General features: G+C 42.9%; 1 protein-coding gene across 8 annotated transcripts in view; it reads right to left on the bottom strand.

Moving 5' to 3' along the window:
* Positions 1 to 217: 217 nt before the first annotated feature.
* LOC139584626 (serine/threonine-protein phosphatase 6 regulatory subunit 2-like) overlaps positions 218 to 15,884 on the bottom strand; it is a 22,720-nt gene continuing 7,053 nt past the window's right edge. For 2 of the 8 annotated variants that reach the window (XM_071416690.1, XM_071416689.1), the window contains 13 exons: positions 14,277 to 14,392; positions 14,101 to 14,186; positions 11,357 to 11,434; positions 11,168 to 11,265; positions 11,021 to 11,075; positions 10,753 to 10,877; positions 10,204 to 10,367; positions 9,601 to 10,000; positions 9,425 to 9,510; positions 8,615 to 8,840; positions 3,868 to 3,966; positions 3,440 to 3,550; positions 3,085 to 3,365 (listed from right to left, as the gene is read on the bottom strand). In XM_071416690.1, the coding sequence (XP_071272791.1) occupies positions 3,332 to 3,365; positions 3,440 to 3,550; positions 3,868 to 3,966; positions 8,615 to 8,840; positions 9,425 to 9,510; positions 9,601 to 10,000; positions 10,204 to 10,367; positions 10,753 to 10,877; positions 11,021 to 11,075; positions 11,168 to 11,265; positions 11,357 to 11,434; positions 14,101 to 14,186; positions 14,277 to 14,392 (1,678 nt within the window). In that variant the 3' untranslated portion in view covers positions 3,085 to 3,331. Of the gene's footprint in view, positions 616 to 3,084; positions 3,366 to 3,439; positions 3,551 to 3,867; positions 3,967 to 8,614; positions 8,841 to 8,875; positions 9,320 to 9,424; positions 9,511 to 9,600; positions 10,001 to 10,203; positions 10,368 to 10,752; positions 10,878 to 11,020; positions 11,076 to 11,167; positions 11,266 to 11,356; positions 11,435 to 14,100; positions 14,187 to 14,276; positions 14,393 to 15,884 lie in introns of those variants that run through there. The other 6 variants (XM_071416691.1, XM_071416694.1, XM_071416692.1 and 3 more) reach the window with 6 other exon arrangements.

Raw genomic sequence — 15,884 nt, 5'->3', positions numbered from 1 at the left:
GTAGCTGTGTGTGAAAGTCGAGGGGTTATTGACTCTTTCCACCCTAAATAACCGTGTGTATAATGTTGTGTTTTGGACTGCAAGTGGAACCCAACCACACCACTCACCTAAACTAAAGATAAACATTCTGTATTTGTGCTGGCTGCTGCTTGTGTGTGTGTGCGCGCCACACTCAAATAATTTCAGCACATTAAGCATTGACATTCAGAAGCCAGTATTGATGATTGACATATTTATTAGTTTGATATCTTAACGTACAGGCTAGGGTTTGACAACAGTAACATACCTATTACTTATACAGAAATGAACCACCAGCAGCCGCGCCCTTTACCAAATACTTCTGACCTCAGAAAGCACACACACACGTATGGGTTAGATGCAGTGTGGTGTTGGGGTGAAGGTATGATGTAACCCTGTACACACAACTAGTTAGCTTTTCAGACCCTGACTCAGGGTGGATCCCTCTCCCAGTCCCAAATCTAGCCTATTTCATTGGTCTCTAGCCTTTACCACTTACACAACCCTTTTTAATCCCCTGGACACTTCTGAGGAAGAAGACTATCTCTTATAGGATTGAGACCCAGCCCACTCTGGAAGACACTTTGGCATCACGATCTGTGGATAAAAACCCATCATATAACATAGTTATTTAAAAATATTAATATGTCAAACAGATTCCTTTAAGTCAAACATCTCCTCAGCTGTGAGGAAAAACCTTGGTGGTTGTGACACCATCACGAAGTGCTTTAAAAACATAAAACCACATAACATTAAGGACATGCTCTGAGAGAAAGGAGGGAGAGAGAGAGAGAGCTCTTTTGATACTGATGGGATGATATGATCGTAGCATAGCTGCAGTAAAGAGATCAATCGAACTTGACCAAAATAATGGAATTGCCATGGAAATGCGTGGGGGAAAGATCACGAGTCTCTAAAAATCAGAGTATAATGCTGGTATGGATGTCAACCCCAACACATGTTCATGTCATCGTTCCCAATCAACTGCATTACAGTTAAAAACAAAATTTGACTACCTCTGATTTCTGTATGCTAGCCAGCTTATGTGAATGTGAGTTTGCTAAATCCTATCATCTGCGTCCCATGCAGCAAAATAACTCAAAATCGGACTTAAGCACCGACATTGTGGGCCTGTTACAATACAAAAATCATGATATTTGTAATTGATGAATATCCACTTCGTTAGATCAGATTTGTTGAATGTGCGCCAATCTGGTCAATGGAACATATGCATTCCATTAACTCCTTCACCAAAACTATGTGAAACTGTATGTATATGGAAGACATTTCCAATATATCAAACATGCGCACCCCCACACACACACACACCCAGGTGAAAGCATGTAGCAGGGTTACAGGGTCTGATGCTGGGGTAAAAACCAAAACACAGCCGTCATTATTGCCTCATTTCAACACACACACAGCAAACCGCTTTCCGATACATCTGAATTGATACCAAAAATAGATAAGTGTTTATTTATATACTGTTTACATAATACGTTTACATTATACCACAACCTAATACAGGTTCAAATGTCACAATATTACATTTACACAGCTCTGTGGAGGGGTGATATGGAAGGGTGTGACTGTTTGTGTGTGTGCTCAGGTAGTGGTGTATGTCTGACGCTTTGTGTGTGTGTGTGCGCTCAGGTAGTGGTGTGTGTGTGTGTATGCCTCACGCTGTGTTTGTGTGTGTATATATAGTCTCATCTGTGTGTGTGTACTCATGCTGTGTGTTTGTGTGACGTCACACAGGTGTGCTTTCATCACATCCACAGGACTGCTCTTTTAACCTGAGAATATATCCCAAATCTCCCACACGCAAGCGGAGACAGCACAGACACAATCAATATCTTCACTACTTGTAATAGTCCACACAAAGAGAGAGAAAGATAGTGGTTGATTTTCATAATCATTCTGGATTTTCTATAATAAAATGATTGAGTCAAATAAATTAAACTAGGAACACATTTTGGCTTTGAGGATCTTACAGTCAGTACTGACTACCCATTCTCCTCCTCCCCAGGCCTCAGACTTTGCTCTGGGCTGAGGAAGACTACAGCGGGAGTAAAGTATCTCGTCTCTAAGTCTCAAGACTACATAAAGCTGGATCACCTGCGTGTGCTAGAGCTGCATGATAGCCCACAAAAATGAATAGCATTTTTTTTTAAGAATCCAACCAAATATTGCGATTTGACTCGTGATGAAGATCAAAACACTTGGGTGAACTGTTGGAATCATAGAAACACAATGACGTACAGAAGGGTTTTTCTTTATTTTTACTATTTTCTACACTGGAAAGCTCCAACAGGTGCTTCGCATATGTGGGTACTCCTTCAAGATTGTTGGAAAGGTATTCCAAGTGACTACCTCCATGAAGCTGGTTGAGAGAATGCCAAGAGTGTGCAACGCTGTCATCAATGCAAAGGGTGGCTACTTTGAAGAATCTAAAATATATTTTGATTTAACACTTCTTTGGTTACTACATGATTCCATATGTGTTATTTCATAGTTTTGACATCTTCACTGTTATTCTACAATGTAGAAAATAGTGAAAACACTTGAATGAGTAGGTGTGTCCAAACTTTTGACTGGTACTGTATATTAGGAAGCAAAGTGGAAAGAAGCATCGTTCTTGTTTAGAACAATCTGTGGGCTGCATTTGACAGAGGAGGAGGAAATGCGCTGCTTGATTGACAGGGGTAGAGTCTTGGTGTGAGTGGGAATATGCCGCAAGAGGGACGACAGAGTAAACTATAAAAACTTTCCTTACGCGGCTTAGTGGCGTTTTAAAACTATTGTTGCAATTTTGGATGTTGAAACAAGGACATTACACATGTCAATATTGTGATGTGAATTTGATTAATTGTGTAGCACTAACGTACACACACACACACACACACACACACACACACACACACACACACACACACACACACACACACACACACACACACACACACACACACACACACACACACACACACACACACGTCATGTCCCAGTGTGTAGTGTGGTGATAGGTGTGTAGGAGAGACTTCAGCAGAAGGGCAGGTACAAACATCACATTAATCTGTTTATTGGTTGTTGGTGTTTAGGAGCTGTGGTCTGGATTCTGAATGGGCTTTTCTCTTCTGCTTTTTGTCCCGCTCATCCACCATAGATGTCCTTGACACGGACCAATGACAGGGCAGCACTGCTCACAAATACAGGTTGTTGCATGGCATAGAGTGTTGTTGGGAAGTGGAGTGTGGTTGTGTTAGCTAGGGAATGGAGTGTGTATGTGTGTGAGTGTCGTGGTAGTGCAGTACTAGGCCGGTCCGTTTGCTGAGGAGGGTGTCTCTCTGTGGGGAGAGTGGAGGGGGTAGTGTCAGTGAAGAAGCAGGTACACAACACAGACAGACAGAAACACACTTACTTTGTGACGGTGGCAGGCCGATCTGTGAGAGGAGCAGCTGTGGCATTAAGCAGGTCTTCTCCACCCATCACCCTCTTTTTCTCCTTTTCCTTCTCTTTCATGTCAACCTCACTGTAAAAGTAGAAAGGCACAACTAAGAACATCTTGGTTGTGTCTCAAATAGCAGCCTATTTCTTGTACAGGGCACTATTATTAGACAGAGCACTATGTGGCAGGTCTATGTGGTTCTGGCCAAACGTAGTGCACTATTTGGGACTTTCTAGCCTTTTCAGATTTGCCCCTTGTAGACCTAGAGTAGAGAGGCATAGTAATAGGGTCAGAGAAGAACGGAGGGATGTCCAGCCAAAGGTCACACACACAAACAGTTAGTTATCATGCAGCTGCACACAACGTTTAATGCCTTTAATTAACCTGTGGCCAACACATACCATTGGTGTTTGGTCTGCAAAGTGTTGTACACTCTGTAACACACTCCCAACGCAACAAACTCCACAGGCAACACACTCAGTGGTTGGAGACCTCCTACACTACATAAGGAGGAGAGGGGAGGAAATGGGGGAGTGGAGGAAAGGGGAGTGGAATTGGAAGAGAGAGGAGACGAAATTAGAGAGTAGAGGAGAGAGGAGAGGAAGAGAATGAAAGGAAAAGAGGTGGGAGGGATGAGTATTGGGACAGAGGGAAGGAGAGAAGGTAAGATGAGATGAGATGAGTGGTGTAGACAGTAAGGCAGGGAGGGGAACATAGACCAGGCACCAGAACGAATCAGTTGGCAGGGGCCTTTGATTTCCATAGGAGGGCACGTTTTTTTTAACGGGACCTCCCATCTGTGCACTCACAATTTTTTTGAATGGATGTAATAGTAAAGACCATAGGCAGCTGGTGAGTTTCAAGTCTGGGGAAGCTTACAATTTATCCTACCAATCTGCGAACCAGTTATGATTATTTTTACATGTGCATTTTTCGTGGAACAGTTTAATTTCGAAAATGTTTGTTTCTCAAAATCATTGTCACGTGGTTAATCATAAAAGTAAAATGATAAAAATCAGAAAATGTAAATGACACTATTGGGAGAGCACAAGCCTCTGCCATATTGACACATTGATACACTGTGATCCACTTGCGGCTAAAGAAATGAGAGCATAACTCAGATGCAGCAGTAGGCCTATAACTTCCATTGTCAATTAAGTCAAATACATAGGCCGACAAATAAAAAACAGCAGAAAATATCCTAATGAAAATTCTGGTTCTTTCAAATCACATTCATCTCTTTGTTCTGCCTCCCTTTCTATCTGTCTTGAACTATTGCTAGTGAAGTGCAACATTCTAGGAACCGAAAGGTTGCTGGTTCAAATCCCGAGCTGACTATGTGAAAAATCTGCCAATTGAGCAAGGCACTTATCCCTAACCGCAGAGTTGTGTGAGCTCGGGCAGGGACTGTAAGCTGTTTATGACGTTTCCACTGGGATCATCAGATCGTGATATTTAGCTCTTTCACGCGGCTTGGTGATAAGCGAGGCCAGGAGTGTTGGAAAGATATTTCAAATACTGAGGAACTATCATTCGCAATGGATGCTAAAAAACTTTGTTGACTTGTGTGAGGTGAAAAAATAAAATAAAGTGGTGCACATGGTGAGTTAAGACACTGCCAAATGAGTACTTTCCTACATACAGAGCATTTGGGAAGTATTCAGACCCCTTGACTTAACACATTTTGTTACAGCCTTATTCTAAATTGGATTCAATTAAAAAAGTGTTAAATCAAAATATGTTTTACATTTGAGATTCTTCTAAGTAGCCACCATTTGCCCTGACAGCTTTGCACACTCTTGGCACTCTCAACCTGCTTCACCTAGAATGCTTTTCCAACAGTCTTGAAGGAGTTCCCACATATGCTGAGCACCTGTTGGCTGCTTTTACTTCACTCTGCGGTCCAACTCCTCCCAAACCATCTCAATTGGGTTGAGGTTGGGTAATTGTGGAGGCCAGGTCATCTGATGCAGAACTCCATCACTCTCCTTCTTGGTCAAATAGCCCTTACACAGCCTAGGGGTGTGTTGGGTCATTGTCCTGTTGAAAAACAAATTATAGTCCCACTACGCGCAAACCAGATGGGATGGCGTATAGCTGCAGAATGCTGTTGTAGCCATGCTGGTTAAGTGTGCCTTGAATTCTAAATAAATCACTGACAGTGTCACCAGCAAAGCACCCCCACACCATCTCACCACCTCCTCCATGCTTCACGGTGGGAACCACACATGCAGAGATCATCCGTACACCTACTCTGCGTCTCACAAAGACATGGAGGTTGGAACCAAAAATCTCAAATTTGGACTCATCTGACCAAAGGACAGATTTCCACCAATCTAATGTCCATTGCTTGTGTTCCTTTGCCCAAGCAAGTCTCTTCTTATTGGTGTCCATTAGAAGTGGTTTCTTTGCAATGAAGGCCATGAAGGCCTGATTCATGCAGTCTCCTCTGAACAGTTGATGTTGAGATGTCTGAACATTTATTTGGGCTGCAATTTCTGAGGCTGGTAAGTCTAATGAACCTCTGCAGCAGAGGTAACTCTGGGTCTTCCTTTCCTGTGGCGGTCCTCATGAGAGCCAGTTTCATCATAAGCTTGATGGTTTTTATAACTGCACTTTAAGAAACTTTGAAAGTTCTTGACATTTTCTGGATTGACTGACCTTCATGTCTTAAAGTAATGGACTGTCATTTATCTTTGCTCATTTGAGCTGTTCTTGCCATAATATAGACCGGGTCTTTTACCAAATAGGGCTACCTTCTGTATATACGAACCCTACCTTGTTACAACACAAGTGATTGTCTCAAATGCATTGAGGAAAGAAATTCCACAATTGAACTTTTAACCGGTTGAGTTAACATGCACTAATGTGATTAGCATGACAATTGTAAGTAACAGCAAACTTTCCAGGACAGACCTGTCTTATATGGGCAGAAAGCTTAAATTCTTGTTAATCTAACTGCACTGTCCAATTTACAATAGAGAAAAAATACCATGCCATTGTTTGAGGAGAGTGCACAACAACAAAAATTATCACGCCAACTGGTTTGATACATTCACCTCTGAAGGTAAATAATGTACTTAAATTCAGTAATCTTGCTCTGATTTTTCATCCAGAGGGTCCCAGAGAGAAAATGTAGCATAGTTTTGTTTGATAAAATCCATTTTTATATTAAAATGTAGTAACTGGGTTCTACAGTTTGAACCCCTGCTGTCTCTGGCTCCACACCCACCTCACCCGGCCATCTAGGTGTGAGAAAGTTTGTGTATGAGCTAATGATCCATCATGTAGGACATTACCGGTAGTGTGTACACTTAAATGTTGTATTACCTTATCATTTTTGTATATTCTCTATAGTTATGTACTTGAAAATGTATCAATTGACCAATTCAGCACATTTGGGCAAACTTGATACAAAATATTGTCCTGTATTGCAATGCTTCACTGGATCAATCAGAAACTTTGCACACACTGCTGGCATCTAGTGGCCAAAATCTAAATTGTGCTTAAACTGCAATATTATGGCCTTTCTCGATGGAACAAAAACAATTTTGAAAACGCATGTTTTTTTGTTTGTATCTTTTACTAGATCTAATGTGTTATATTCTCCGACATTAATTTCACATTTCTAAACTTCAAAGGGTTTCCTTTCAAATGGTATCAAGAAAATACATATCCTTGCTTCAGGTTCTGAGCTGCAGGCAGTTAGATTTGAGTGTCATTTAAGGGGAAAATAAAAATATATATTTTTATTTTTAAAAAGGGTCCGATCCTTAAGGGGTGTTAACAAGGCACACCTTTTATTTAAAATGCATTCCAGGTGACTACCTCATGAAGCTGGTTGAGAGAATGCCAAGAGTGTGCAAAGCACAAGAGTGTGCCAAGAGTGTGCAAAGGCAAAGGATGGCTACTTTGAAGAATATCAAATATATTTATAACACTTTTTTGGTTACTACATGATTCCATGTGTTATTTTATAGTTTTGATGTCTTCACTATTATTCTACAAATGAAGAAAATAGTCTAAATAAATAAAAACCCTGTGTCCAAACTTTTGACTGGTACTGTAGTTGACAGTGCATGTCAGAGCAAAAACCAAGTCATGAGGTCGAAGGAATTTTCTGTAGAGCTCCGAGACAAGATTGTGTCGAGGCACAGATCTGGGGAAGTGTACCAAAAAATGCCTGCAGCATTGAAGATCTCCAACAATGTGGCCTCCATCATTCTTAAATTGAAGAAGTTTGGAACCACCAAGAACCATCCTAGAGCTGGCCGCCTGGCCAAACTGAGCAATCGGGGGGAGAAGGGCCTTGGTCAGGGAGGTGACCTAGAACCCAATGGTCACTCTGACAGAGCTCCTCTGTGGAGATGGGAGAACCTTCCAGAAGGACAATCATCTCTGCAGCACTCCACCAATCAGGCATATATTGTAGCGTGGCCAGACAGAAGCCAACCCTCACTTTAATAACTCTACCTACATGCACATATTATCTCGACACTGGTGCCCCCGCACCGGTACCCCCTGTTTATAGCACCGCTACTATTATTTACTGCTGCTCTTTAATAATTTTTTATTCTTACTTTTTCTGGGGTGGGGTATTTTCTTAAATGCATTGTTGGTTAAGGGCTTGTAAGTAAGCATTTCACTGTAAGGTCTACACCTGTTATATTCGGCATGTGACAAATACAATTTGACATAACAGCCCACTTGGAGTTTGCTAATGAGAAACAAGAATCTCTGGTCTGAACTCTTCGGCCTGAATGCCAAGCGTCATGTCTGGAGGAAACCTGGCACCATCCCTACGGTGAAACATGGTGGTGGCAGCCTCCAACCTGACAGAGTTTGAGAGGATCTGCAGAGAAGGGAGAAACTCCCCAAATACAGGTGTGCCAAGTTTGTAGCGTCATACCCAAGAAGACAAAGCTGTAATCGCTGCCAAAAGGTGATTCAACAAAGTACTGAGTAAAAGGTCTGAATACTTATGTAATTGTTATCAGTTTAAAAAAAGATCTACTTGCAAAAATGTCTATAACCTGTTTTTGCTTTGTCATTATGGTCTATTGTGTGTAGATTAATGAGGGACTGTCACGTAACAAAATGCGGAAAAAGTGAAGGGGTCTGAATTCTTTCCAAATGCACTGTAAATACCTGGTGAAGCCAGCTCTCTCATTCTTGACATTCATGTTAAGTCTGATGGTCTCCAGTCTGGCGGTTGTGACGATGGGCTCTGTAGTGACCATTTCCTTGGATACTATCTCCATAGTAACAGATTCAGTCTTTTCCTCCTCTTCCTCACTGTCTGAGCCTCCTGATGAAGAGGTGTCTGATGCTACCAGGGGAGCCTTCCTCGCCACACACACACTCCACACACATGCTGCAGAGAAAACACACATGCTCTGCAAAGTGAACACACTTTGCATTAGGAACACCTGCGCTTTCCATGACAGACTGACCAGCTATGATCCCTCATTGATGTCACTTGTTAAATCCACTTCAAATCAGTGTAAATGAAGGGGAGGAGACAGGTTAAAGAAGGATTTTTACGTCTTGAGACAACTGAGACATAGATTGTGTACGTGTGCCATTCAGAGTGTGAATGGGCAAGACAAAAGATTAGTGCCTTTGAACTGGGTATGGTAGTAGGTGCCAGGCACACCGGTTTGAGTGTGTTAAGAACGGCAACACTGCTGGGTTTTTCAACAATTCCTGTGTGTATCAAGAATGATCCACCACCCAAAGGACATCCATCAAACTTGACAACTGTGGGAAGCATTGGAGTCAACATGGGCCAGCATCCCTGTGGAACACTTTCGACACCTTGTAGAGTCCACGCCCCGACGAATTGAGGCGGTTCTGAGGACAAAAGGGGGTGCAACTCAGGAAGGTGTTTCTAATGTTTTGTACACTCAGTGTACACAAACACAACTCACAATGCAGGGAGAGCACACACAGACTTACGGTTCATTCCCTGGCTGGGTTTAGTTTTGTCTGACCCACAGATCTCCGAGTCCACTGGAGAAGTGCACCTCAAACCTGTCTCTGAACTGAACACACAAACACACGTGTCAGAATATAATCCTATACATGAGCAGCAGAAGGTTAAAAAAGATGGGCTGAAACGTGGCTGCACTCACCAGCAAAAGGGCTGAAAGTCAGTGAACTTGGCCCAGCCCTTCTCAGCCTCTGTAGTTACAGGCTGTGGGGCAGGGCTTCCCCATGCGTCTACGCCCACTCCGGGCATGGGCGCGTGGCAGTCCCACGGGTCTACGCCCACTCCAGACTTGGGAGCAGGGCTCTCCCACAGGTCTACGCCCACTCCAGGCTTGGGGGAGGGGCTACCCCATGGGTCAACGCCCACTCCAGGCTTGGGGGCGGGGCTACCCCATGGGTCAACGCCCACTCCAGGCTTGGGGGCAGGGCTACCCCATGGGTCAACACCCACTCCAGGCTTGGGGGCGGGGCTACCCCATGGGTCCACTCCAGATGAGTGGGAGTTAAAGTTCACCTCCCCGAAACTAGCTGCCCAGCCAGGGCCTGAGAGAAACGACAACTCAGAGTAAGCACCAGACACACAAACAAATCAGGCAGAAACTTATACTACCACAGCAACACACAACCCAAGAAAACTAGAACCACACACAACCACAAAAACACCCACAAACAAAAACACTCCGCAGCAAACCCATGAAATACCCCCACCCACACAAGCAGACCTGGGGTCAAATAGTCATCCTTACTCTGTGCAGTCTCCGTCTGGCTGATGTTCTTGCTGTGTTCAGTCTGACATGTGACCTCATTAGGCACCTCCCCCTCCTTTGTGTCAGAACCTGTTGACTTATCAGGAGTATCGCTCATTCCATCACTCTGAGCCGATCCAACAGACATCTGTGGCCCCCCAAACCTGAGAAACCAAGAGAGAGCATTACGTGTGTGTGTGTGTGTGTGTGTGTGTGTGTCTGTATGTAGATCTGCTGTCTAAATTTGATCACTCTGTTTTCACAAAGAATTTCCCTGAGCATCAGGAAAGGCAAATTCTAGTATATTCAAGGTTTAAAAAGGCTTCTAAAGTTTGTAACATTAAAATGTCAGATTTGAATTTTCCTAACAAAAAAAATGTATTAACCCACAATTATTTCCATTAACTATAATCCACATTTCCCGTTGAAGGATTATTTTCCTGCTGTGAGAAGCAGGCTCAAATTAAGATAGCATATACTGTATGTAGGCCTGTGTGTGTGTACACATAGTCCTGGTGTGTTGTATTGTTAATCTGAGTTTGTGTGTACCTGGTCCTAGACTTGGTGTGCATAGTATAGTTGATCTCTCTCTCCTCCCAGATGTCTTCTTCCTCGCTATCATCAAACAACTGGATCTTCTCCTTAGTGCAGGCCTCAAATGCTGCAGTCTTAGCCTGTGAGCGCACGCAAACACAGAAATGTATACTTATAGATTCTCTGCATGACTGTACTCCAAGACCATTTTAGGTAATGACAGACAGTAAATTTCAAAACTGGAAGCGCATATGAGGTAGAGGCTATTGACTCAGTCACTCACAGTGTCCTCTGTGTCCACGTTGAAGTTGATCTCTTTGATCCGGTCAAAGGTGGCGCTGCAGCACAGAACATACATAGATCAACCTCAGTCACAATCAAGTCAGAACCCCTTAGGAAACTTACTTGATGTCGCGTTTGTGCTTCTTACCTGATGTTGTCGCCGTGTTCTGAGAACTCGTCGTCATTGAAGCCAAACTGATCCACAAAGTTAGCAGTCATCTGCTGGATCTGGTAGTCTGAGAATGTCTGTAAGATATCAGTCATATAAAACAGAACTAGATCATGTTAGCTACCAGGACAGAGTAGGAGCAGTAGATGGCTCTCTAAATTTGTGTACCTGTTGCAGTGACAGCTCTTTGGGGAAGGGACTCTGTCGGTCATCGTCTTCACTGGAGGAGCGCAGGTTGTGAGACACCTGGAACACACAGAAGCCAGGGGTTTTACATGTGTATGTATACTGAACAAAAAATAAAACATAAGTTGTAAAGTGTTGGTCCTATGTTTCATGAGCTGAAATAAAACATCCTAGAATTTTTCTTTTATTTCTCAAATTTGGTGCAAAAATTTGTTTACATCCCTGTAAGTGAACATTTCTCCTTTACCAAGATAATCTATCCACCTGACAGGTGTGGCATATCAAGAAGCTGATTAAACAGCATGATCATTACACAGGTACATCTTGTGCTGGGGACAATAAAAAGCCATTAAAATGTGCAGTTTTGTCACACAATGCCACAGATGTTTCAAGTTTGGAGGGAGCGTGCAATTGGCATGCTTACTTCAGGAATGTTCACCAGAGCTGTTTCCAGAGAATTGAATGATAATTTCTCTACCATAAGCCGCTTTCAACGTCATTTTAGAGAATCTGGTGAACCGGCCTCACAACCGCAGACCACGTGTAACCACGCCAGCCCAGGACCTCCACATCCGGCTTGTTCACCAGCTGGATCGTCTCAGACCAGCCACCCGGACAGCTGATGAAACTGAGGAGTATTTGTATGTAATAAAGCCGTTTTGTGGGGAAAAACTAATTCGGATTGGTTGGGCCTGGCTCCCCAGTGGGTGGGTCTATGCCCTCCCAGGCTGCGCTCCTGCCCAGTCATGTGAAATCCATCGATTAGGACCAAATGTATTTATTTAAATTGACTTATATGAACTGAAACTCAGTAAAATCTTAGAAATGGTTGCGTTTATATTTGTGGTATGCAGAGTTCCCCCTATATTAATTTAGCTGCTAAACGGTTGCAAAATAAATTATTATTTATAAAAAACACAGCGTTCGGAAAGTATTACGACCCCTTGACGTTTTCCAAATGTTACGTTACAGCCTTATTCTAAAATGAATTAAATGTTTTAAAAAACAATCTACACACAATATCCCATAATGACAAAGCGAAAACAGGTTAAATGTTTTTGTAAATTTATAAAAATACCTTATTTACATAAGTATTCAGACCCTTTGCTATGAGACTGGAAATTGAGCTCAGGTACATCCCGTTTCCATTGATCATCCTTGAGATGTTTCTACAACTTGATTGGAGTCCACCTCTGGTAAATTCAATTGATTGGACATGATTTGGAAAAGCACACACATGTCTATATAAAAAGGTCCCACAGTTGACAGTGCATGTCAGAGCAAAAACCAAGCCATGAGGTCGAAGGAATTGACCGTAGAGCTCCGAGACAGGATTGTGTCAAGGCACAGATCTGGGGAACAGTACCAAAACATTTCGGCAGCATTGAAGGTCCCCAAGAAGACAGTGGCCTCCATCCTTAAATGGAAGAAGTTTGGAACCACCAAGACTCTTCCTAGAGCTGGACACCCAGCCAAACTGAGCAATCAGGGGAGGAAGGCCTTGGTCAGGGAGGTGAACAAGAACACGATGGTCACTGACAGAGCTCCAGAGTTCATCTGTGGAGATGGTAGAACCTTCCAGGACAACCATCTCTGCAGCACTCCACCACTCAGGCCTTTATGGTAGAGTGGCCAGACGGAAGCCACTCCTCAGTAACAGGCACTGCCGCCCACTTGGAGTTTGCCAAAAGGCACCTAAAGGACTCTCAGACCATGCGAAACAAGGTTCTTTGGCCTGAATGCCAAACGTCACATCTGGAGGAAACTTGGCACCAACCCTACGATGAAGCATGGTGGTGGCAGCATCATGCTCGGGGGATGTTTTTCAGCGGCAGAGACTGGGGAAACTAGTCAGGATCGAGGGAAAGATGAATGGAGCAAAGTACAGAGATCCTTGATGAAAATATGCTACAGAACGCTCAGGACCTCAGACTGGGTTCACCTTCCAACAGGACAATGACACTATGCACACAGCCAAGACAACACAGGAGTGGCTTCGGGACAAGTCTCTGAATGTCCTTGAGTGACCCAGCCAGAGCCCGGACTTGAACCCGATCCAAGAGCCCTGAAAATAACTGTGCAGCGACGCTCCCCATCCAACCTGACAGAGCTTGACAGGATCTGCAAAGGGATAAACTCCCCAAATACAGGTGTGCCAAGCTTATACCCAAGAAGACTCAAGGCTATAATCACTGCCAAAGGTGCTTCAAGTACTGAGTAAAGGGTCTGAATACTAATGTAAATGTCATATTTCAGAACATTTTTGCAAACATAAAAAAAAAAAACCTGTGTTAGCTTTGTCATTATGGAGTATTGTGCGTCGATTGATAAACTATTTAATAAATTTTGGAATAAGGCTGTAACATAACAAAATGTGGAAAAAGTCAAGGGGTCTGAATACTTTCCGAATGCACTGTATGCATGTACAATGCAGTCGGCAAGTATTCAGACCCCTTGACTTTTCCCACATTTTGTTACGCTACAGCCTTATACTAAAATGGATTAAGTTTGTTGTTGTTCCTCAATCTACACACAATATATATATATATATATATATATATATATATATTTCTGCCGAGACGCGCTTTTAAATGGATAGTCGTTGGCTTATTGACAAAGTCCCCCGCTTGTAGCAATGCACCCCCCCCCGGCTACCCTTGCCACCACTCCTGAAAAAAATGCTAGGGGAAACACTGGTGTGCATTTGTGTGAGCAGGTATGTGTACCAGGTCTACAGTGTTCTTCCTGTTGGTCTCTGTCAGGTCCTGGTCTACAAAGCTCTCCCAGCGCCCCCTGCAATCCTTAGGCAGCTCTGCAACACAGACAGTAGAGCTTCACACATACATTTACTCTACGATAAGCTTGCTATGTCCGTAGGCCTAAGTAACACACACAGCCCTACCTGTAATAAGGCTGCTGATCTGGATGCGGACTGGTCCTTTCTCCATGTTACAGACTACAGTATTAGCGATTCTTGTCAGGTGACCCATGTAGCCTCTCCTCATACCCCCCTCCGCCCTGAGAACACACACGTTCATGAGAAAATGTAACATGCACAATTACATTTATAAACATTTACAACCTACACTTGTGACACACTATTACACACCAATCACAGATGACAAAACAGGAGCAAAAACAGCTGAACTGTTGAATCTGTTTAACAGTTTGAGGGCTCTATTAACAAACCTAACGCAGTGGTAGATCTAAGCGCTGGCAGAGCTTAATAGGTTCAGGGTGTGTCAGAAATATTTTTTATATTTTCAGAGGGAACTATGAGCGCAATAGCTGGCGGTGGCATGAAATGGCTGGGTTTTGATGAATAAACAAGTTGTCGGTGTGATGAGGGCTTGGCCACTCACTGGCCAATCAACATGTTCCATGGCTTAATACTGAATGCGTTTTGTTTTAGGTTCTGTAGGTTGACGGTATTTGCATTGTCATCAACACCAATTCGTCTAGGAGCACAGAATATTCTCATCCTGGTCCATTGTGGATTGATCCTACAGAGTATTAAATAGCATAGGCTACAGTAACAATTAGCAACAGTAAAAAAAATAATTATTTTTTATTTTTTAAATCCAGTGTTTGCTCAATAGCCTGTTTGGAGTGTTGGTGGTCAACGTTGCAATTCTCTTCAACGAGCCTAACCAAGCCTACATGTCTTTACGCATTGCACTTCTCCTAAAATAAGAAAATACTAGGCTCCCATAAATTGTATGTGTGAGGCACGTTCTCAATATAGCCTAGGCCTACCATTGATAATGCATTATAGGACAGAATCATTTAATTAAGTCTAGAGGAGTGTGTCTTTGGTAACCAGATGAGGCACTTTTTGGAGATGGATACTTGAACAAGCAAAATGAACTCCGACGAATAGACCATTTAAACACCTTTAATGGAAGGCTACTTTGCAAGGCCAGGATAAAAAACACAACGCATTGCTGTTGAACCAGCTTTAGTAGCCTCGGGTAAGAGCAGGCTATGGAGGGCTTGATATCAAACAAAAAAAGCAATCTGTTTATTAAAACACCAACAATATTTCTAAATTGGACGGGGTCAGAAGCGTTATCATAAAATCACTTCTCTCGTTCCATGGCACCGTGTACACATGTAGCCTTAAATGTCTTTACTCATAACATTCGCATGTCTATACAAAATACAACTGTATCGTTGCTTATGTGCGAGGTAGATTCTCTAACAAATCTGCCGTTGATATGGCATTATAGGACTGAATAGTTTGGAGGCGCATGTCTTTGGTAATCAGATGAAGGGAGCTCTTTGAAAATGGAGGGCAAAAACCTAAAATATTTCAACGCACTCTCAGTAGACCATTTAGAAGCCTTCATTCATAGGCTACTTGGCTAATGGCCAGGATAAAAAGATGCACCAATGCGATGCTGCTAAACCCAACTTTGATTAAGGGGAGGGTAGGCTATGCTTGGTTTTTAAATAAAACGAGGGGAAAGCAATAATTTTTTTATGTTTGTAAATACGAGATTCACCGGCA

The sequence above is a fragment of the Salvelinus alpinus genome, chromosome 9, assembly GCF_045679555.1.
Source record: "Salvelinus alpinus chromosome 9, SLU_Salpinus.1, whole genome shotgun sequence".
NCBI classification, from domain to species: domain Eukaryota; kingdom Metazoa; phylum Chordata; class Actinopteri; order Salmoniformes; family Salmonidae; genus Salvelinus; species Salvelinus alpinus.
This window is presented reverse-complemented; position numbering and strand designations above follow the sequence as displayed.